Genomic DNA, 22,783 nt, shown 5'->3' on the forward strand with positions numbered 1-22,783 from the left:
GATTTACAGGATAACACGAAATAACACTTACGAGAATTAGGTAAAACAAAATAAATGGTTTCCAGAACAAAAGTCCACGAAATGCAGTCTCTAGGTATTAATTCCCAGGAGTGGGGTTAATACACAAACCAGAGACGTAAAACCGTCTTGAAGAAGTCGGCGCAACAGCTGACGAAACGGTGTAGGCTCGCGTCATCAATGTCCGACAGCTGACTGTGAGAGGAGTGCCTAATCGCATGTTAGGAGTGAGAGTAACTATTGTATTGTATTGTATGTCTTTATTTATATAGCGCCATTAGTGTACATAGCGCTTCACAGTAGTAATACATGTGGTAATCAAATAAATAACAGATAATATAAATAACAGATCATGGGAATAAGTGCTTTAGACATAAAAGTAACATTTCGGAAGAGGAGTCCCTGCCCCGAGGAGCTTACAGTCTAATTGGTAGGTAGGTAGAATGTACAGAGACAGTAGGAGGGAGTTCTGGTAAGTGCGTCTGCAGGGGGCCAATCTTTATGTATCCTGTGTTCAGAATATCCACAGTGCTATTCATATGCTTCTTTAAGCAAGTGTGTCTTAAGGTGGGTCTTAAAGGTGGATAGAGAGGGTGCTAGTCGGGTACTGAGGGGAAGGGCATTCCAGAGGTGTGGGGCAGTCAGTGAAAAAGGTTTAAGGCGGGAGAGGGCTTTAGATACAAAGGGGGTAGAAAGAAGACATCCTTGAGAAGAACGCAAGAGTCTGGATGGTGCATAGCGAGAAATTAGGGATGAGATGTAAGGAGGGGCAGACGAATGTAAAGCTTTAAAAGTGAGGAGAAGAATGGAGTGTGAGATGCGGGATTTGATCGGAAGCCAGGAGAGGGATTTCAGGAGGGGAGATGCTGAGACAGATCTAGGAAAGAGTAGAGTGATTCTGGCAGCAGCATTTAGGATAGATTGTAGGGGAGACAGGTGAGAGGCAGGAAGGCCAGACAGCAGGAGGTTACAGTAATCAAGACGGGAGAGAATGAGGGCCTGAGTCAGAGTTTTAGCAGTCGAACAACAGAGGAAAGGGTGTATCTTAGTTATATTGCGGAGGAAAAAGCGACAAGTTTTAGAAATGTTTTGAATGTGAGGGGCGAATGTGAGAGAGGAGTCGAGTGTGACCCCTAGGCAGCGTGCTTGGGCTACTGGGTGAATGATCGTAGTTCCAACAGTAATGTGGAAGGAGGTAGTAGGGCCAGGTTTGGGAGGAAGTATGAGGAGCTCTGTTTTAGCCATGTTGAGTTTAAGGCGTCGGAGGGCCATCCAGGATGATATAGCAGAGAGACATTCAGAAACTTTGGTTTGTACAGCAGGTGTAAGGTCAGGTGTTGAAAAGTATATTTGTGTGTCGTCGGCATAGAGGTGATAATTAAACCCAAAAGATGTTATTAGGTCACCTAGAGAGAGTGTGTACAGAGAAAAGAGAAGAGGTCCCAGGACAGAGCCCTGGGGTACCCCCACAGAGAGATCAACAGAGGAGGAGGAGGTGTTAGCAGAAGAGACAATGAAAGTACGATGGGAGAGGTAGGATGAGATCCAGGATAGAGCTTTGTTCCGAATACCAAGAGTATGGAGAATGTGAAGGAGAAGAGGGTGGTCCACAGTGTCAAATGCTGCAGAGAGGACGAGTAATATGAGCAGAGTGTAATGACCTCTGTCTTTGGCAGCATGGAGGTCGTCAGTTATTTTAGTGAGGGCTGTTTCGGTGGAGTGAGCAGTGCGGAAGCCAGATTGTAGAGGGTCTAGGAGAGAATAGGTGTTGAGAAAATGGAGCAAGCGAGAGAATACAAGACGTTCAAGGAGTTTAGAGGCAAAAGGCAGGAGGGAGACAGGTCGATAGTTAGAAAGACAGGTAGGGTCAAGCTTGCTGTTTTTGAGTAATGGTATGACTGTTGCATGTTTGAAGGAGGATGGAAAGGTCCCAGAGCAGAGGGAGGAGTTAAAAATGTGTGTAAGCGTAGGGATTATAGTAGGAGCTAGAGGTTTTAGGAGATGGGAGGGAATGGGGTCAAGAGGGCAAGTGGTAGAGGGAGAAGAGGCGATCAACAGCGACACATCCTCCTCTGAGACAGTGGAAAAAGACTCAAGGAAGGCAGGAGGAGAGTTAGGAAGAGGTGTAGGATGGGGGGAAGAAACAGAGGGGATGTTCTGCCGTATGGATTCCACCTTTTCCTTAAAATAGTCAGCAAAGTCCTGAGCGGAGATGGAGGAAGGAGAGGCAGCTGAGGGTGGTTTGAGTAGAGTATCAAAGACAGAGAACAGTTGGCGTGGGTTAGACTTGTGCATGTTGATTAGTGCAGAAAAGTAGGCTTGTTTAGCTTGCGAGAGGGCAGAGTTGAAACAGGATAGCATAAATTTGTAGTGAAGGAAGTCTGCGAGAGTGTGAGACTTCCTCCAGAGGCGTTCAGAGGAAAGAGTGGAGGAACGCAGCATGCGCATGTGGGAATTTAGCCAGGGTCTAGGGTTAGAAGGGCGAGGGCGGCAGAGAGAAAGCGGGGCATGTAGATCAAGAGACGAGGACAAGACAGAGTTGTACTTTCTGACCAGGTTGTCAGGGTCTGTAGCAGAGCTGAGAGAGGAGAGGGAGGAGCGTAAAGTGGACTCAAAGTCAGGTAAGTGAATAGAGCGCAGGTTTCTGCAGAACCGGGGGGTAGATGGAGGTGGAGAAGGGGAGAAGCGAGATAAAGAGAATGAGATGAGATGATGGTCAGAGAGAGGAAAAGGGGAAATGGAGAAATCAGAGAGAGAGAAGTTTTTAGTGAAAACCAGGTCTAAGTAGTGGCCATCCTTGTGGGTGCTGGCTGCAGTCCACTGTTGAAGGCCAAAAGAAGAGGTAAGAGAAAGAAAGCGGGAAGCCCAAGAGAGAGAGGGGTCATCAATGTGGCAATTGAAGTCCCCAAGGAGAAGAACAGGGGAGTCTGAGGAGAGAAAGAAAAAGAGCCAGGATTCAAAGTGAGAGAGAAAGGCAGAAGGGGGATGAGTAGAGGTAGGTGGGCGATAGATGACCGCCACATGAACAGGGAGAGGAGAGAAGATCTGGACAGTGTGAACCTCAAAGGAGGGAAAAGCAAGAGAGGGGGGAATAGGAAGGGTTCGGTAATGGCAGACAGAGGAGAGCAGGCGCCCCACGCCTCCACCCCTGCCATCAGGGTGCGGAGTGTGGGAGAAGGAAAGGCCACAATAGGAGAGGGCAGCTTCCAGAGCAGAGTCAGAATGAGTGAGCCAGGTCTCAGTTATAGCAAAGAGAAGCAGGGAGTGAGAGAGAAAGAAGTCATGTACAGAGAGGAACTTGTTAGAAAGAGAGCGTGCGTTCCAAAGAGCACAGGAGAATGGGAGAGAGGAGGGAGGGTGGCAGGGGATGGGTATGAGGTTGGAGGGGTTGACACCAGAAGGAGTAGAAGTTGCATGTGGGAGGCGAGGACGAAAGCAAGTAGAAATAAGACAGGGACCAGGATTGGGAGAGATATCCCCAGAAGCAAGGAGGAGAAGCATGGATAGAAAGAGGATGTGTGAGGAGGATTTGTAGGGGTGTTTTTTAGTGCAGGGGATATAGCTGTGTGGTGTCAGAGGATGCAGGTAAGAAAGGAGTTCATGTGAACTGAGAAGTGGGGAAGGAAGGAGAGATGGAGATATATGAATAGAGTTTGAGACATAATGAGGCTGGTAGAAAGTAGTGCATAATTTGAGAAGAAGTGAAGTTACAGCAAATATAAATGGTAAAGGCAGCATCACAGCAGTAATGATGCAGTCTGGTATAGATAATATCCTCCTTTCCAGCGTAGTTCAAATGCAGGAATCAGGGCCAGATGGGGTGTCCACTTCTTCCTCACTTCTTTTGAACTTCCTTTTAAACTTCAGTTGCTCAGTAGTCATGCCACTTATAATGGGCCACTTGGATATGGGCTGCAGGCAGACCAGCTGTTCTGACTGGGTTTATATAGGCCTAAAAAGTCACCTGACAGTGTGGTTCTGTCTGCTTAATTAGCACATCTGAGGCACATTCAAACAAATGGTTTTCTACACAGGGTGTTCCCTGCCTAGGTGGCAACACTTAATTTGATTAGGGGTAGACAGAAAACAGCATTCAAATATGGTTTTTACCTAGCATTGGATCACTTGCATATACTATATAATACACACAGCAGAGGCTTCAATGAGGATTTAGAGATGGATTTTACCTAGCATTGGATCACTTGCATATACTATATAATACACACAGCAGAGGCTTCAATGAGGATTTAGAGATGGATTTTACCTAGCAATGGATCACTTGCATATACTATATAATACACACAGCAGAGGCTTCAATGAGGATTTAGAGATGGATTTTACCTAGCATTGGATCACTTGCATATACTATATAATACACACAGCATAGGCTTCAATGAGGATTTAGAGATGGATTTTACCTAGCATTGGATCACTTGCATATACTATATAATACACACAGCATAGGCTTCAATGAGGATTTAGAGATGGATTTTACCTAGCATTGGATCACTTGCATATACTATATAATACACACAGCAGAGGCTTCAATGAGGATTTAGAGATGGATTTTACCCGAGGAGAGAAGACGGATAAGATCCATTAGGGTAAGAGTTCCTTCCTTTTAAACTTCAGTTGTTCAGTAGACATGCCACGTATAATGGGCCACTTGGATATGGGCTGCAATAATTATATTGGCGGAACAAAGTGGAAGGCTGCATTTGACTGTCTGTCTGGCTGAGTCTGAGTCTGACATCAAGCAGAGACACGAGTGAATATTCTATTTGAACGAATACAGCTGTCTTGTGTGAGGGGGTAATCCAGGAAGTGGAAGTGGAACAGCGTCTCCAGTGTTACCCGGATCAGCATCACATGTTCATCTCCAGCGCAATTTCGTTGGTGTGCTGACGGAGGGATGTGGAGACCCCTGTGGTCATCGAGGTTACATCCTCTGGTGAGACCATTCCTTAATCCCTTGCCTATGCTATTTGCTTACCCCCCATCTCCATCTATAGAGGTCAATGTCAGCCTGATTTTTCCACGTTTGCATCCGCAATCTATCATCTGATGGGTCAATTACCTCTCCCCATTTGTTGCTCCAGTCATTTGCTACCTATCGAGTGACAATTCCTCCCACATCTCACTGCCTCCTACAATTGCGCTATTGGACATGTTTTGGTCACATTTCCCTTCTTTTTTATTTTCAAGAGTACTCTTGTTTTTTATTGTCATATATTGTGTTTATTGTGTCTATTGGCATCATTGTGTTTGTTTTAATATGTTCAGTCACCTAGCCTTCCTAGCTAAATTAATAAATTTTCCTGTTTTTTATTGCTATATAGGATTGCGCCTTTTTTCTTTCTTCCATTTAATCAGGATAGGCATATCCTCATTAGGGCTGCATCCTGCTAGCTCATTTCACCTGGGTCAGTACATTTATTAGTCACCCATTTACTCACTTATAATATTTCATATGTGTTAGTCCTAGCTCTGATTTCTTTCTGTTGTGTTATATATATATATATATATATATATATATATATATATATATATATATATATAAATATATATATATATATATAAATATATATATATATAAAAAATATAAAAATATAAGTGTCAAAAGGAGTGCTACTGGGCGTGGCTAATTGTATAAAACAAGAAACAAAGAAGTCCAGAGCAACATCCAATGTGACAAAAATACACAGTGAAATACCTGTATATCTCTTAAAGATGGGTCATTTAGTTAACCCTTTGGCCAAAGCGTATAAGCCACTTTCAAGGCATGACCATAATATCGAAGGTCCTAACACTAAGTGATTGAAATCCTTATTTACCTCTATAATTAGAGGAAGGATGGTCCTGGCATTGAACCTGTCACAACCAGCTGCATGAAAAGAAAACCTGCTTGCCTTGACATTGGGGAGGGGTGAGCTTAAACCCTTGGTGGGAGGAGCCACTAACCTCCAAAACAGCTGAGACCAGCTGGACAAAGTTAACAAACATACAGATACCTAGTGTCATGGGAGACCAGTGCTTATCCTACAAAAATATACCTGGATCCTTTGATTGACAAAACGCGAGATAAAATAAATTGTATTTATTCACAAGATAAACACACACAGCTTGATTTACAGGATAACACGAAATAACACTTAGGAGAATGAGGTAAAACAAAATAAATGGTTTCCACAACAAAAGTCCACGAAATGCAGTCTCTAGGTATTAATTCCCAGGAGCAGGTTTAATACACAAACCAGAGACGCAAAACCGTCTTTGGCTAGGGACGCTGCTTGCAGCACCAGTTTCTCCGACGAAAGAATTATCTTCATTCTGCGCTAGCAGAATCCGTTTACAAGTACTTAGTTCTAACAAACTTTTACAGTGGGGTACAATCCTTGGTTGCAATGAAACATCTTTGTACCGCACGCTGTCCTTTCCAATGACACACAGATGAACAATGTAGAACACCCACCTGATAGCCTGCACGGGCTTATAACACCCTCCCAAGCCTATCTGGATAATAAACAGCCAATCTTGGCGTGGGAAGCAAATTCCCACCCACTGGCAAGTTTGCCAGCAGTTCCTGCAACCGGGCAAAGGGCTTCACGGCATGCTAAGGGTCATGCGCTAATTTCACACTTAACCCGCATAGCATACCTTACCAAGCCCCCCTGCACGGCGGCAGAAAGTCTACCTTTCTTCAAAATGCACCGACATCTGCTAGGCAAACTGTTTATATACATTTCCTAACATTTAGCACTTTCTCCAGGTCGGTGTCTTTTGAAGCCACGGAATTTTGCAGACACTCTGGAGCTTGCTCCACAGGGAATTTCAGAAGTCCTTACTGACATTATATATGACTCATCCCTGATCTTAAATGACAATGGTGAATGCTTAATGTATCCGCTGTCCGGCCTGACTGAAATGTAAATGTCACAGTTCCTATAACTTTAAAGTACTAAACTACAGGCTACTTCCAATTTCTACTTTTAAATAAATGTTACAGTTCTTATAACTATACTAGATTATATGTCTACCCCTAGCACTCTGCAAACAAAAAATTAGAAAGCTAGGACCTTCCTATCCAAAGTTAGCTGCTTAATTATGTGTGGGCTATGATGTGTCTGTGGTTAAACTTTTCCCAGGTCTGCGGTTTGAGGTCAGGGTGCAATGTTGCAATCCCCGGCCGCAATCGATAACCGCAGACGTACTTTGCCAATTGACCTTAATTGAATGAGGAAACCACATTACACATTGTTGCGATCTGGCATCTTTTCATGACCGCAGACCACTTAACCAATTTAACTTGCGGTTAAGGCTTCCCTTGCTTGTCTGTGGTTACACAGTGATACAGTGTTGAAATGCCAGACTCGACCACATAACCACAGGCACGCTTATCCAATTAACCCTTTAAACAGTGCTAGAGGCCCCTTATTCCTAGCGGGCACATTTTAGACACATTAATACACATTACTAGGACTGTAGGCAACACTGGGCTGCAGAACTGACACTCTACAGTCACATTAACTGACTCAGGGGAAACTTGTCACATGATTTATACTTGTGTGCCCCTTATACCTGACAGGATACACACAGACTGTTCTAACATAATTCCAGAGTTGCCGGCATCAGTGGGCTGCAGAGCTGACACTCTACCTTTACCCATTACGACTCCAGGGACCCTGTTTCATGGTTTATACAGTTGCTACATGGTATTAATCTCATCCCCTTGTTCCTGGGGAAGAGACACAGGCATTTCAAATACATTTACAGTATTATTACCCTGGTTGGGTTGCAGAGCTGACACTCTACAATTCCCAACCTGGTTCAGGGTCACCCAGCCGGGCCAAATACCTTTATTAATGGCCTGGGGACCCCTTCACCGTCACACCCAGCAAGCTCTCAGAAACCCCTCAAAATTACCACAATATATATATATATATATATATATATATATATATGTGTGTATATATATATATATATATATGTGTGTGTCAAAATGAGTGCCCGGGGCATGGGTAATTGTATAAAACAAGAAACAAAGAAGTCCAGAGCAACATCCAATGTGACAAAAATACACAGTGAAAGACCTATATATCTCTTGAAAAAGGGCAATTTAGTTAAACCTTTGGCCAAAGTGTATAAGCCTGTGAGCCACTTCCAATGCATGATCATAATATCGAAAGGTACTAACACTAACTGATTAAAATCCTTATTTACCGCTATAATTAGAGGAAGGTATTTCACTGTGTATTTTTGTCACATTGGATGTTGCTTTGGACTTCTTTGCTTCTTGTTTTATACAATTAGCCACACCCAGTAGCACTCCTTTTGACACTTATATACATATATATAATATATATATATATATATATAGTGGTAATTTTTGGGGGTTTCACAGAGCTTGCTGGGTATCTGTATTTGTTAACTTTGTCCAGCTGTTCTCAGCTTTTTTGGAGGTTAGTGGCTCCTCCCACCCAGGGTTTAAAGCTCACCCTTCCCCACTGTCCATGTAAACAGGTTTTCTTTTCATGCAGCTGGTTGAGGCAGGTTCAATGCCAGGACCATCCTTCCTCTAATTATAGAGGTAAATAAGGATTTTAATCAGTTAGTGTTAGGACCTTTGATATTATGATCATGCCTTGAAAGTGGCTTGCAGGCTTATACGCTTTGGCCAAATGGTTAACTAAATTACCCCTTTTCAAGAGATATAGAGGTATTTCACTGTGTATTTTTGTCACATTGGATGTTGCTCTGGACTTCTTTGTTGCTTGTGATACAGTGTATGATTTGAAATATTTTATTATATGCACTGGAGAGTCTTAATCACAAACACACTTTTTAAACTTTTTTTCACAAATGGGTTTTTAAATAGAACTTTAAAAGATATTTTAACTTTAAAAAAATATAGTACTGTACATTTGGTAGTGGAAGTCTTACGTTTTTGAGGGTTTCCTTTTATTGCAATGCCAATATATTTGGCTCCATAGGCCTTCAAAGCATCTGTTGAAACAAAATGTGCAATGGAAGTACATCAATCTAACAGTAGTAAACTTAAGGATTTCATAATATGAAATGTTACTTTTTTTTATAAATATTTTTTATTTACTTCTGTAAAGAAAATATCTCTAGCAATCTCGTCCTCTAAAATTAGTTCTTCAGTAAACATAGAAGGCAAGGCAGTGACTTTAACACAGTTACCTCTGAACGGTTCTACTTTTTCTGAACAGTAGAACCATTTAGCAAATTATAAAATAGCTAACATTGACTGCACTATTAAATGCACTGACAATATAATAAAAAGAGGTACAATACTATGGAAAGAAAATAGCTAAATATAAGTAATACTACATTTGTTTTTATTGCAAAGGGCTAAAATGTATCTTTTTTTTTAATGTACGTATTTCACTAGTAATTGGTATAATGTGCATGAAAGTAGGAAATAGCTAATGAAAATGTACATTGATCATAATCAGGGGGACAAAGGTTGGGAATAGCATTATAAATAACATTTGTATTAGTTTCACAAGTGCAAAGCAAAGTATTCAATGGATAGGTAGCAATGACGCTTCCCTTTGAAAAAAACCTCTATCCACATACAGTAGTATGTGTTTACATTGCATGTTTAAAATATGTAGCAAAAGACTGTTTTGTAATCTGTGTTCATTTGTCTTCTTTGGTATTATATTTTAACAATAACTTCTGAGATGTGTAAAAACCCTGGAATTACTTCAAGTGAAATATATTAAGAACACTCTTAGACAAATTTATTTTATTTCAAATGTATAACGTAATGTCATCATGTATTATGGGGGAACTGAAGTGAGACAATTACATACTGTAGAGAACACAAAATGAATTTACTTTAAAAAAATGAAAACCAAATTAGAGCAAATATTATTTTTACTGGCCTTCTAAAAATAATTCTTTATAAGTCACACTTCATCCCCTTTACACTTTACAAACTGAGGGGTAAATCTTCAGAGCCCCTGTTATTTTTACCTAATAATATGACGTTCACGAAATTCGGAAAAGACGTTATCTTTCTTCTTACTAACAATATCCTCAAAGCTAATGAGATGCAAAAAAAAACATCTGTTCTTCAAAGTAGTAGCGCTATTAACAGTGATTTTCATGTCTCAGAGACATGTTCACCAATACACAGCACATGTGTATTGGTTCAACTTTAAGGCGTGTTATTAAGGCAGCGCTATTAGCAGAGATTTTCATGTGCGTTACTAATAGCTAATGAAAATATTATTATAATATTGAGATATGTATCATTTTTACACTTATTAACTCTTTCACCTAATTATATGGTATATACTGTAATGTAATAATGACTGAATAAAATACGGTGTGGAAAAATGTATATCCGTACATACCTAAACAATATGAATTAAAATATAATAATAATTTGATGTCATATAGTGCTTTTCTCCTAGTAGGACCCAACGTGCTTCACAATTACAGTATAGTGAGAGGTACGCAAGACATAAGTATTTTTACAGACACAGTCCCTGCACAGATGAGTTTAGAATCAATGTTTTTGGGGCCTGAGACACAGAGAGATAAAGTGACTTAACGAAGGTCAAAAGGAGTTGACACCGGGACTAGGTTCCCCTGATTAAAACTCAGTGTCATTGTTAACAAAGTCAATGTCTTTATTCACTGAGCCATCTTTCATTTATTTTATTTGTACATTAATAAAAAATAAATATTAATTTATAATGTTGAGGTATGTATGGATATACATTATTGTACAAACAAACTGTGTATCGTCATTAATACATTATATATCCTATTAGTTCACACAAACATATCACTTTAATCACTAAAAAACAAAATATGGATTATGATGTGTTTCAGACATTTATATGGTCCATAATATATATCTTTAAAGGACATGTAACTTTTTGTAATGAAAGAGTTAAGTCCTATACTCCTTAGTCATTACATTGCTTTTCAGCTATTCCAAGAAATAACTCTAAGATAATCAGGGTCTGGATGTGAGTAAGGGCAACTTTTGGAAGGTGCTAAATATTGTAGCCTTATTATCATGCTCTAACAGTAACGGAAGTCTGAGGATCTCCATTGTTTGGTATACTGCTCATTATCATATGATTTGTATATAAGTAAGCATAACGTCCGTTAAAATGTAAGGATCTGTTATTTTTAAGGAAAATACCATGATATTGTTGTGCTTAACACATTTGGGGATATGCGTTACGGATAGGGATTGTAAAATTTACATTAACATTATATTTAAAAATGTGTGACCTTCTGAGGAGCTACCCCTAAGTCTCAGAATGTTTTTTTAAATGTTTTGTTTTCTAAAAAAAATTGGCTTGTAATTTAGAGTTATTATTTAAAATGTATAATTGCAACTTTGGGAATGCAGATGTATTTTGTCCTTAGTTAAACAGGAGCACCTTCTGTACCTAGGGCCTAAAGATAAAAACTGCATATATTTTCTGTGATATTTGATATTGTATTTTTCTTAGATAGGCTTTAAATCTTTTTATACAGTTATGAAACATATCTAACACTGTAAAATATCTTATTTTTTATATATTTTTTTGTCTTTAGAATTTGAGATGTGTCATTAATAGCCCAGCAAATAAAGACTTAAACTATACCTGCCTAAAAGCACAAAAAACATCGGAGTGCCATACAACATACAACATATATTGCTGTCACAATTGTTTAGTAGTTAAAGGTTCTTAATTATAGTAGCAAAGGAAATAATTCTGTAACAATGTTGAAAAAATAGTGATGTGGACTGAACTATAAGGCAAAAGGCCACAAGAGTTTATTTGCTCAAACTAATACCTACAGTAATAGATATTCAGAATATATATTTTATTCATTAAAATGTGCCTGGATCTTTGTGTGTACTTTGTCCACTATTGCACTGCAAGCAAAAATGTTACATTAACAACTTTCAAACGAAAACACACCAACATCCCGCCCAAATTAATGCCAAAGTATTGATTGTAGTATTAGTCCACCTTCAGTTCCATAAGATTTGTTTCTAGCTCTACTGTTGCCTCTGTCTTTACATTTTTGAGCACATCTGTGTGTGCTAAGTATACCACTATATATATATATATATATATATATATATATATATATATATATATATATATGAAAAATGTGAAAAAGAAAGTACACCCTCTTTGAATTCCATGGTTTTACATATCAGGACATAATAACAATCATCTGTTCCTTAGCAGGTCTTAAAATTAGGTAAATACAACCTCAGATGAACAACAACACATGACATATAACACCGTGTCATGATTTATTTAACCAAAATAAAGTCAAAATGGAGAAAAGTACACCTTATGATTCAATAGCTTGTAGAACCACCTTTAGCAGCAATAACTTGAAGTAATCGTTTACTGTATGACTTTTTCAGTCTCCCACATCATTGTGGAGGAATTTGGGCCCATTCTTCTTTACAACGTTGCTTCAGTTCATTGAGGTTTGTGGGCATTTGTTTATGCACAGCTCTCTTAAAGTCCAGCCACAGCATTTCAATCAGGTTGAGGTCTGGACTTTGACTGGGCCTTTGCAAAACCTTGATTCTTTTCTTTTTCAGCCATTCTGTTGTAGATTTGCTGGTGTACTTGGGATCATTGTCCTGTTGCATGACCCAATTTCGACCAAGCTTTAGCTGTCGGACAGATGGCCTCACTTTGACTCTAGAATACTTTGGTATACAGAGGAGTTCATGGTCGACTCAATGACTGCAAGGTTCCCAGGCCCTTTGGCTGCAAAAACAAGCCCAAATCATCACCCAACCACCACAGTGCTTGACAGTTGGTATGAGGTGTTTGTGCTGATATGCTGTGTTTGGTTTTTGTCAAACGTGGCGCTGTGCATTATGGCCAAACATCTCCATTTTGGTCTTGTCTGTCCAAAGGACATTGTTCCAGAAGTCTTGAGGTTTGTTCAGATGCAACTTTGCAAAACAAAACCATGCTGCCATTTTCTTTTTAGAGAGAAGTGGCTTTCTCCTGGCAACCCTTCCAAACAAACCATACTTGTTCAGTCTGTTTCTAATTGTATTGTCATGAACTTTAACATTTAATATGCTAACTGAGGCCTGTAGAGTCTGAGATGTAACTCTTGGGAATTTTGCAATTTCTCTGAACATTGCACGGTCTGACCTTGGGGTGAATTTGCTGGGATGTCCTCTCCTGGGAAGATTGGCAACTGTCTTGAATGTTTTCCACTTTTGAATAATCTTTCTCACTGTAGAATGATGGACTTTAAATTGGTTGGAAATGGCCTAATAACCATTCCCAAATTGATGAGCAGCAACAATTGCTTCTCTAAGATCATTGCTGATGTCTTTCCTCCTTGGCATTGTGTTATCACACACCTGAATGCTCCAGACCAGCACACTGCTAAAACTTTGGCTTTTATAGAGGTGGTCAAACTTGCTGATGATCAATTAATCAAGGGCATTTGATTAGCAGCACCTGTCTGTTACTTAGCATCTTAATTCCTATGGAAGCAGTAAGGGTGTACTTAGTTTTTCACACATATAGTAGCTTCTCCATTTTGGCTTTATTTTTGTTAAATAAATCATGACACAGTGTAATATGTCATGTGTTGTTGTTCAATGAGGTTGTATTTACCTAATTGTTAGACCTGCTAAGGAACAGATAATTTTTATTATGTCCTGATATTTAAAATCATGGAATTCAAAGAGGGTGTACGTTCTTTTCCATGACGGACTATATATATATATATATATATATATATATATATATATATATATATATATATATACACATACATACATACATACATACATGTATGTATGTATATATATATATATATATATATATATATATATATATAAAAAAAAAAATTTTTATTTTTTTTTGTTATATGCTTTGCTGTGGAGGGTTTTTGTCACTCTTTTTACTCACCATAACTTAACTAAGTATATATATAAAATCATACTTACAGTTAACTGAGCATATTGGCTTCTGATATCAAATGCTATTTTTCTTTCTTTTACATACATTAAAATGTATCATTTTTTTAGTGTTTGCAATTGCATGATATTTTTTTTTTAGGAATAGCATGTAATTTGCACATGGCAAATACAGAGCAATTTAACGGTAATTATGTAATTATTGTTGTTATTTCATTTTTGGAGACCTGATAACAATTTAATATCTAGAGCATATTGTGCATAAGCTGTGGTTATTGATATGTGCATTTCTGACAGTGAGCATCACAGCCTTATCAATGACATGTACTGTACTTGGCTCGAAATAAAAATAATGAACATCAAAAATAATCATAATTCTGTTACACGTTCACCCTTGCATTAATGAAGTTGATTTTCTGAGCAGATTTATGCTCATCAAACTTTAAAGGAACTATTGTCATCAAAAAGATAACATGTACGCTGTTTAGTTACTTGTGTTATACATGCTTTTGTGACATTTATAAAAGAAAAAACTGACAAACAAAAATTACAAATCACACATTGAAATATGGAAAAATAAAAGAAAAGGAACCACCATTTTTAATATTTTGTATATGATATTTAAAATTTGCTGACATGGAAGTAAAGTTAAATTACCTTTTAAATGATTGTCCTTATGAATCACTTGTTTTGTTTAATAAAACATATTATTTTTCTTTACATATATATTACAATTTAAACCATGAAAAAATATTATCATAGACACAGATGATATTGAAGTGTTTAATAATGTGACATGATCCTAACTTCAAATTTTGTTGTGTAAAAAATGAATTGGAAAACACTATGCTTTATGATCTTTCTATCAAAAAACATTTCTAGGCAGTATTAGAAGATATATATTTTTCAAGTTTCCACAAAACTATGCTAGAGAAAGATACGTGTAAGTTATATGGTTTGGGGCTGATCTTTCAAAATAGTAATCTTCAAATACATATCTTACAATTGCAAACTGTACAGAGTATCCAGTGTGGTGTTTTTAACAACAGGTGAATATATATATATATATATATATATATAAATATATATATATACATATATTTTTTTTTTTATTATATATATATAAAACTTAGTTGTAATAGTAAAATGAAAAGCCACAAAGTCAAAATAAGGAAGATCAAAATATGCCTTGATAGGTCATAGTGCTCAATCTGGAAAGCTGCATCTTTGGTATTGAAAGTTCTGTACAAATTGATGTAGCTTACAGCTTTTTTAACAGGGCGAACAGGAATTGGTCCAAATCTAACATTATGAAACATTATTCAGCAATTATGTTAACACTAAATTATTTAGGACCTGAATTATTTCCATGTGTATATAGTGTGGACTGTATGAATCTTTTTATAAATCAACTAAATGGTACCACTTTTTCAGAAAATTATATAATATATATATATATACTTTATATTTATTTAGAAGCTTTGAAATAGTACAGTAAACACTTTGCAACACGGTGTATAAACTACAGAATGTCTTTGATAATTTGTGGGTCTGCAGATAAACAACATTTTATGACCCACAGGTGAAAATAACATGATCACAATATCTCTTGTAAAGTTGGAATCATTTGGGAAACACTTGATCACACAAAAAAATAATATAAAACAGTCAAGTTTAAAACAGTGATATTGCATTTATAATGCAAATGTTCTATCTGCACGATTGGCTTCTTGTGGTGAATATAAACATCTAAAGGGCTCAGTGACATTTTGGAGAAAGAAAGGTATATAGTGCTGTAAACAGGCACACACTGATAAGAGAGGCAAGATCAGTTGTCTCTGCAGTTTCTACAGTTCTTCACATTTCAACTCATTTCTCAGGCCTGCTGAGAGCAGTAAGGTCCTAATATTGGCCATGTCTTCAGCAGCAGACTAATAATCCTTCTGTTACACCGAACTGGATGGCCAAGATAATAAAGTTGAAAAGTCGATTCCTTTGTTTGTCAACTTGTGCAAATCATGCTGCTTCAGGTAAGTCCTGTAGATTTGACTAGCATATCCTTTTTCTTGCTGTGGAAGGGGGAAAAAAAACATATTTATATATTAGGATCATTTTCCTATATTATTCAACACTAGTAATACAATGCCCATATAAAGAAAGAAATACAGTGTACATATTTGAACATTTATACACTGTCATACAGTATGAACAAAGGTTTAACACCTTATGGGGTAGAGTCACTAACCTCTGATATAGGAAAATGTATTGTGATCCTGCATTAACTGCCATCCATGTCAATGTAAAATAACGCAGGATTGCAGTATGTCAAACTCTACTGCATGTTAGTGAATCTCCCCCTATATATATGATATGATGGATTCGATATAAATGACAAGTCGATTCTGATGCAACATTTATTTCCCAGTGCTGCGTTGTGTAAACCATAGTGCCGGGCCATTACACATGTTGCCCTGTATTACTCTCTTTTGAAAAATGGAAATGTGTTTTCAATAAAGTCCTTGATATAATTAATGCATATAAGACCCATTTATTCCCTACATAAAACACTCCTTCTTATAGTTATGTTACATTAATAACTAAGTCAAATGTATTCAAATGAGTTTCATCTGTTTACGTAGGCCTCAAATTAAGAGCAAATTTATTTTGCATATGCTTGATTTATTTGTATAATTTTAATATGATTAAGAATCCTCAACACTGTCACACGGACAAAATTACGTAGAAGCTGGTAAACCCAGTGTGCATTTTCTATTATAACAAGGATTTTCCATTATGTATGGTACTCCCTTGCATTTACTGTGTATGCACAGAACTCTATTTTATTTAACAGACTTAATATGGACCTACTGTAGGATATTTAGATTAATTCCCTCCCCCCCCTACCGCCCCTCCTGCTGCTTCCGTATGCTTCTGCTACATTTTGGTCTCATCAGTTCACCAAAAAGCCATGTCACCTGCACAGATGCTTAAACATGTAATACAATAACATGCTTTAATTTATATATGTGGATACAAATACTGTATGAATGATTACATTGTTTATAACACCAAACGAATAAAACATTCTCCTTGCTCTTTTCCGCTTTCAGAATTGAATCCCTTTCTACCAACACCCCCATCAATGGAGATAACAAATATATGTAGGTGATTCTGTGTTGATCAGTTATGAATATTACTTAGCTGTGTGAGCCAGGGAAGATATTCTAAAATAAGGTTATGCTATACAAATATTGTATACAACTTAAAATAAATGTAGACATAAAAAGTGCCTTACATGAAGTAGAAAGGTCAATATTTTAGGACTATCACCAGGAAGAAATGAAGGAAAAATCAAGAAAGTTTTGGAAAACGTTGACAACTAATGTTAGACAGGAGCTAACAAAAGTATTTCAAATCTGAAACACATAGTGATTTTGTGGGGTTGATTCACTAGTGTGAAATCAATTAACAATGGTTAATCTCTAGTTACTTGAAAGGTATAAACAGTATGTGTACTCCAAATTAAAAATGTTATGAAAAAAAATAATTTGGTTCAGTTTCCCTATTACTGGTATTTTAATGTCAGTATTTAATTCTTTCTTCATGTTATTGAAGAAGGTTATTTGCTCAAAGACTCAAGCGCTTGTATCTATAAACCCCTCGTCATGTTCAAATCACCTTTCAGAATAGTTTGAGAAAAAGAAGAAAGCATAGTGCATTAATCGAGCAATATATACCCCAGTATTTTCAGCAATACTGGAAACTGAACTTATTGCACTAAAGCAGAGTAGGGCAGTGCATTAGTAAATTATAAAACTAAGGCTCAAGTTACCTTCTGGAAAATGGATATTAGTGCTTTAAATTGGAGCAAATGCAGAACATTTTTATGATGTCATACTACTCGGGAAATATTTCTATCCGCTATCCATTGCTTGAGTGCAACAACATATTCACTGTATTGTATATATGGCCTTAAAACAGAAAATAATGCTAATGCATTCTAGAATGAGAATACAGTATTTACAAATAGATTGAATATCTACCAAATTTCCATGTGCTGAAGATAATACTAAGCAATTTTTAAAAATCTACTGTATAGCTGAAAAAACAAAATTTAGTTTATCATGCACATGCTGTAAATTGGAGAAATATAATTTACAATTAAGATAGATGATTACCTAAGTGAGAAGCTATTAGCTTAGGTAATACACATTCATTTAATTAGGGTAGGTACATTGAGTAATTGTGATGCACAAATGGTTTATGAACAGAAAATGTGTCCAACTGACATAATACATCTCAAAATATAAACTAAAGCCAGCATAACGTGTTTTATTAAGTCTGGGTAACAAATTATATTGTTCCTAATAACTAGGTACAACTAATGGTTAAGAATAGTGTATATTTTAATCTTGTGATACATCAACATACATTTGTGTCTATGTAATGTATTCTACATATTATTTTGGGTTATATTTATACTATGTTCTAATAAAGACCATAACCAATTGTAGTGACTGTACCGCTCAGCCTAATACAAAATCAATAATAGCATATAACAGGGTGCAATTGGACAAATAGTAATCGTTTTAACAGAGTAAGTTCAAGAAGAACCCAGAAAAGGTCCTATATCAAGCACTCGCTGTGGAAAGAAGGAGGTGGATAATTACTCCTTGAAATGCAAAATATCTCTAAAAATGGTCTATTGACCAGAGGCTAACCATCAGCTGACATAAATAATTCATATATGTCCACATAGGACTAAAAGGTGAAAAACAATAACATTTTGATAAATAAGTGAACATATAGTGTGTGGGTGTACTAAAAATCCTCATAAGAGCCAAACACCATAATATGTGAAAGATATATACCTCATATTCCTAATAGTATAATCACCTATGCGGAAAATAAGGTGATAGATACTAGGTGATTATACTATTAGGACTATGAGGTATGTATTTATCACATATATTATGGTGTTTGCTTCTTATGAGGATTTTTAGTACAAACACACAATATGGGCCTCCTGCAGTAAGCGTTCATAAGTCACTTATCGACCAATTATCGCCCAAAATGCCAACTCCGATTCAGTAAGAGTTGATAAGTGGGCGATTGTCACGGTAGACCTGGTCTTATGTACACATTAATACCGGGATTCTTGACTGAGCACACAAGATGAGTAAAATCTTGAAATCACACAAATCTTCCCAATATAAACTCAATAAAACACGTACTGGGATGGGGAAACGAAAACAAATGTCCTTGGAATGAAACAAAATCTCTGTGCACCCCTGCACTCATGCAAGTGGGTGTGCAAAAGAATCCGTGTAGCAGTTCCTGTCTAGGGCGCAACTTGCCAGCCATATATCTCAGCCAACAGGAAAAAGTTTGTTCAGTCCTTGCAGGGTTCATTCAGGAACCCCTAGCTCTAACGAATTCCAGAAGAGGGGGATGATCCTTGGTTACGATATTATTAACCCCTCACACTCCGGAACCGCTGACGCTGGAACTTGGTTGAATCGTTGTTAAAATCAGGTGAATCTAACCGGGACTTGGCTGCAGGCAACTTTATAGGGTTAAGGGTCCTATACCTAACATACACACCCAATCCCTTCCGTGGGAACACTTTTTCCCCCTATCCCAGACCTACCAGTAGTTCATAGCATGGGCAGAAGTGGCTTCCTGGTTTGCACAGCGCATGTGTCAACTTGACATCTAAGCTGCTTAGCATACTGGGTTCCACTTCTTACCTGGCGACAGTAAGTCTGGGATTTGGCTACCAAGTGTGACTGCCCCATACTGTGTTCCAGGATCTGGTACTCAGGGATATCCTGGCCACTCTAACAACTTGGCTCTCTGAAGCTTTTCAACTCCGGCACTTCTCTTGACAATGCGGCATTCACTTCGCAGGGGGCCCTTTGAAGTGCGGAGATGAAAGACCCTCAGCTCATTTACTCTTAACATATATGCATGTTAATACATTCATTGCTGGGCTGACAGGAAAAGCTTCCAACCAGTACCTTTTAAAACTAAAATACAGTTTATTTATATATATACTTTCTGTATGTGTGGGGGACACCAAACAATATGTATGGACTTAGTACATCCTTACCTTGCTGCACTCCAAAAATTAGAGTACTAGCTTGCTCCTTGTGTCTGAAATACAATTGGCGCAATTTGCATACATTGCTATTACTGCAGCTATGGACTGAGCTGCAAAATGAGGACAATAAAGATGGTGGAGGTGAAAATATGATATTGGGGTGACACTACACTTTAACCCCATCTGTCCCAACAGGGAAGGGTTAATAGTGGTGGTGTAGGGGAAAACAAGGGATTATGGGGATAATACATTTTAACCTCTTCACTCCCAACAGGGTTTAGGGTTAACCAGTACACCAAAAGGGAAAGATAACCCAGTTTGGGCACTAAGTCAAAACCTGGTAGTATTATGGTAATGTTAAAAACATATAGACTTTATTGTTATCCTTTAAAATAATAGTGATTAAAACAAATATAAAACACAAAATCGTATCTTGTAATAGAGACTTTTAATGCTAAAGTCCAGGATACCTCACAGTGGTGAAGGGGTTCATGCGTCCCTTCACTTGCAATGTCTGGGTAGTTTACCTCAGATATGCAATGTGGTACTAAATTGTCCACTGCTTACTTGATGTGAACCAAACTACCTCAAATGGTACTCATTTAACAGTAAGGTCAGTGTTAAGTGTTGTAGATGCTGCTAGCACCTTAACAGAAAACATACATAGGGTTAAACACAGTATGTGAAGATAACCTGCATACATAAATGTAGGACACAGAGGGTCATGTGGAATACACTGTGTTAATGTGCAACACTGCTGCAACACTGCTGTGATATGTGGAAGGACCTGGTATATACCAAATGTAATGGTCACTCATAACATGTGCTGTGTGTATAAGCATGTACCCATACTGTAACAGGCTGGTGCACTGGTGTGATAGTGAGTGATTCAGTTGAACTCAAATAGCACTGAAGAAGTGTAATGCTCACCACCAAATGCCCTATAGTAACCTGTACAAATGATCCTACTGCCTGTTGGATTCTACTGCTATGGTAGCCGCAGTAAGTAAAAGCTCCACAGATCCAAGCACAGTGGGATGAATCCAGGCTGGTATGCTACTGACCGGTAAACTGTTGAGTGTACCTAATTAGGAAAAAAGTCCCTAAGTGCGCCCTTCGCCTTCAGAACATATGATGGAGGTAATGGTATGTATAGTCAGAGCTGAGTCCCTAAATGCACCCTTAAACCTTTCGCTAAAAGTTCTTAGACAAAGAGAAGAGTTACACGATCAGGAGCCACCTTCGTGGTGTGGCTAAGTTCAGAGCTGTCACGTGCACCCGCTGCCTGACGCACATTTCGCATAAAAACGCTTTTTCAAAGGCTTGTACGTGGACTGTGTGGCTGCTGGCAGGTATATATAGCCCTTGTGATAATGATTCGTTAGTTGACCTATGACCTGAGCCCTCTGCAGCACAGAGTAATGTGCATGGTGTAACCAGCAGAGGGGGCTCTTATAAAAACTCATCTCATTGTCATGTACACTATAGAGAAATGAAAATAACTTGTTATGAATCTACTGCTTCCCTATATATAGACATTATAGATCAAACAAGGCTAAATAATAAAGCTAGGATAATAAACCTCACCTCCCTTGTGCTCAACCCGGATCATCTTAGTGTGTTGAATAAAGGACAGCCAATCTGAACACCTTTGAATACCTTTGAATACGTCAAAGATGGCAGCCTTTTCGCTCAGAAGCTAAGCTTCACAAGTTCTTCAAAAGAAGAGAGAATAAAGATCTGGCTGAAGGAATAAATCCACTGGATAAAACCAATCTCAATATTGTCGTGGCTCGCAAGCTTACAACACTTTGGCCAAAGGGTTAAACTTAATGACCCTTTTCCAAGAGAATATATAAGTATTTTACTGTGTATTTCTGTCATGATGGATGTAGCATTGGGCTTCTCTGTCGTCTGTTCAATATTTTAAATGCCTTATTGGAAGATGCCAACAAAGAACAAGGGGAAGTTCCTTACTCTGACCTCAGACCTAAATCAAAATTTCTCCCATATAGTGAGAACAATAATCATATAGATGTCTTTGTGGATTTAGTCACGAAAGATCTAGAGAGATTACGCAATACCAAATACGCGCATAATCTGAACAGCAAAGAAAAGAAAGCATTAAAAGAACTTGAGAAAAATACGAACATAATCATAAAACCATCAGATAAAGGGGGCAACCTGGTCATCATGAACAGGGATGACTATAAAAATGAGAACTTGCGCCTCCTATACGACACTACGTGTTATGAGGTCTTGGTGGGTGATCCCACCATTCCCTATAATAAAGAACTCTTAGGAATTCTCAACAAAGGACTAAGGGATAAGGTGATCTCACAATCAGAGTTGGACTATATGTTCAATAAAACACCTAGGGTAGCAACCTTTTATTGTCTACCCAAAATTCCGCAAGGACAAACTACCACCACCTGGCAGACCTATAGTGTCAGGGGTGGGGAGTCTCACGGAATGTGCTAGCTCCTACGTTGACTACATCTTACGACTTTTCGTTGTATCGGTGCCCTCATATCTAAAGGACACAAAAGATGTGTTAAATAGATTAGAGGGCATCACCATCTCAGATGATACACTTTTAGTGAGTTTAGATGTAGAGGGACTATATACTAGTATCCGACATGATCGAGGCCTTGAGTCTGTGGACCACTACCTGTCCACTAGAGACAACTGGCACCTCAAACATAAGA

General features: G+C 37.9%; 1 protein-coding gene across 3 annotated transcripts in view; it reads right to left on the reverse strand.

Moving 5' to 3' along the window:
* Window positions 1-13,950: 13,950 nt before the first annotated feature.
* PCDH10 (protocadherin 10) overlaps window positions 13,951-22,783 on the reverse strand; it is a 172,254-nt gene continuing 163,421 nt past the window's right edge. The window contains exon 4 of one of the 3 annotated variants that reach the window (XM_075615313.1): window positions 13,951-16,041. In XM_075615313.1, coding sequence (XP_075471428.1) covers window positions 16,022-16,041 — 20 coding nt within the window. In that variant the 3' untranslated portion in view covers window positions 13,951-16,021. The remainder of the gene's footprint in view (window positions 16,042-22,783) is intronic. The other 2 variants (XM_075615303.1, XM_075615294.1) reach the window with 2 other exon arrangements.

The sequence above is a fragment of the Ascaphus truei genome, chromosome 1 (assembly GCF_040206685.1).
Source record: "Ascaphus truei isolate aAscTru1 chromosome 1, aAscTru1.hap1, whole genome shotgun sequence".
Taxonomy (NCBI): Eukaryota; Metazoa; Chordata; class Amphibia; order Anura; family Ascaphidae; genus Ascaphus; species Ascaphus truei.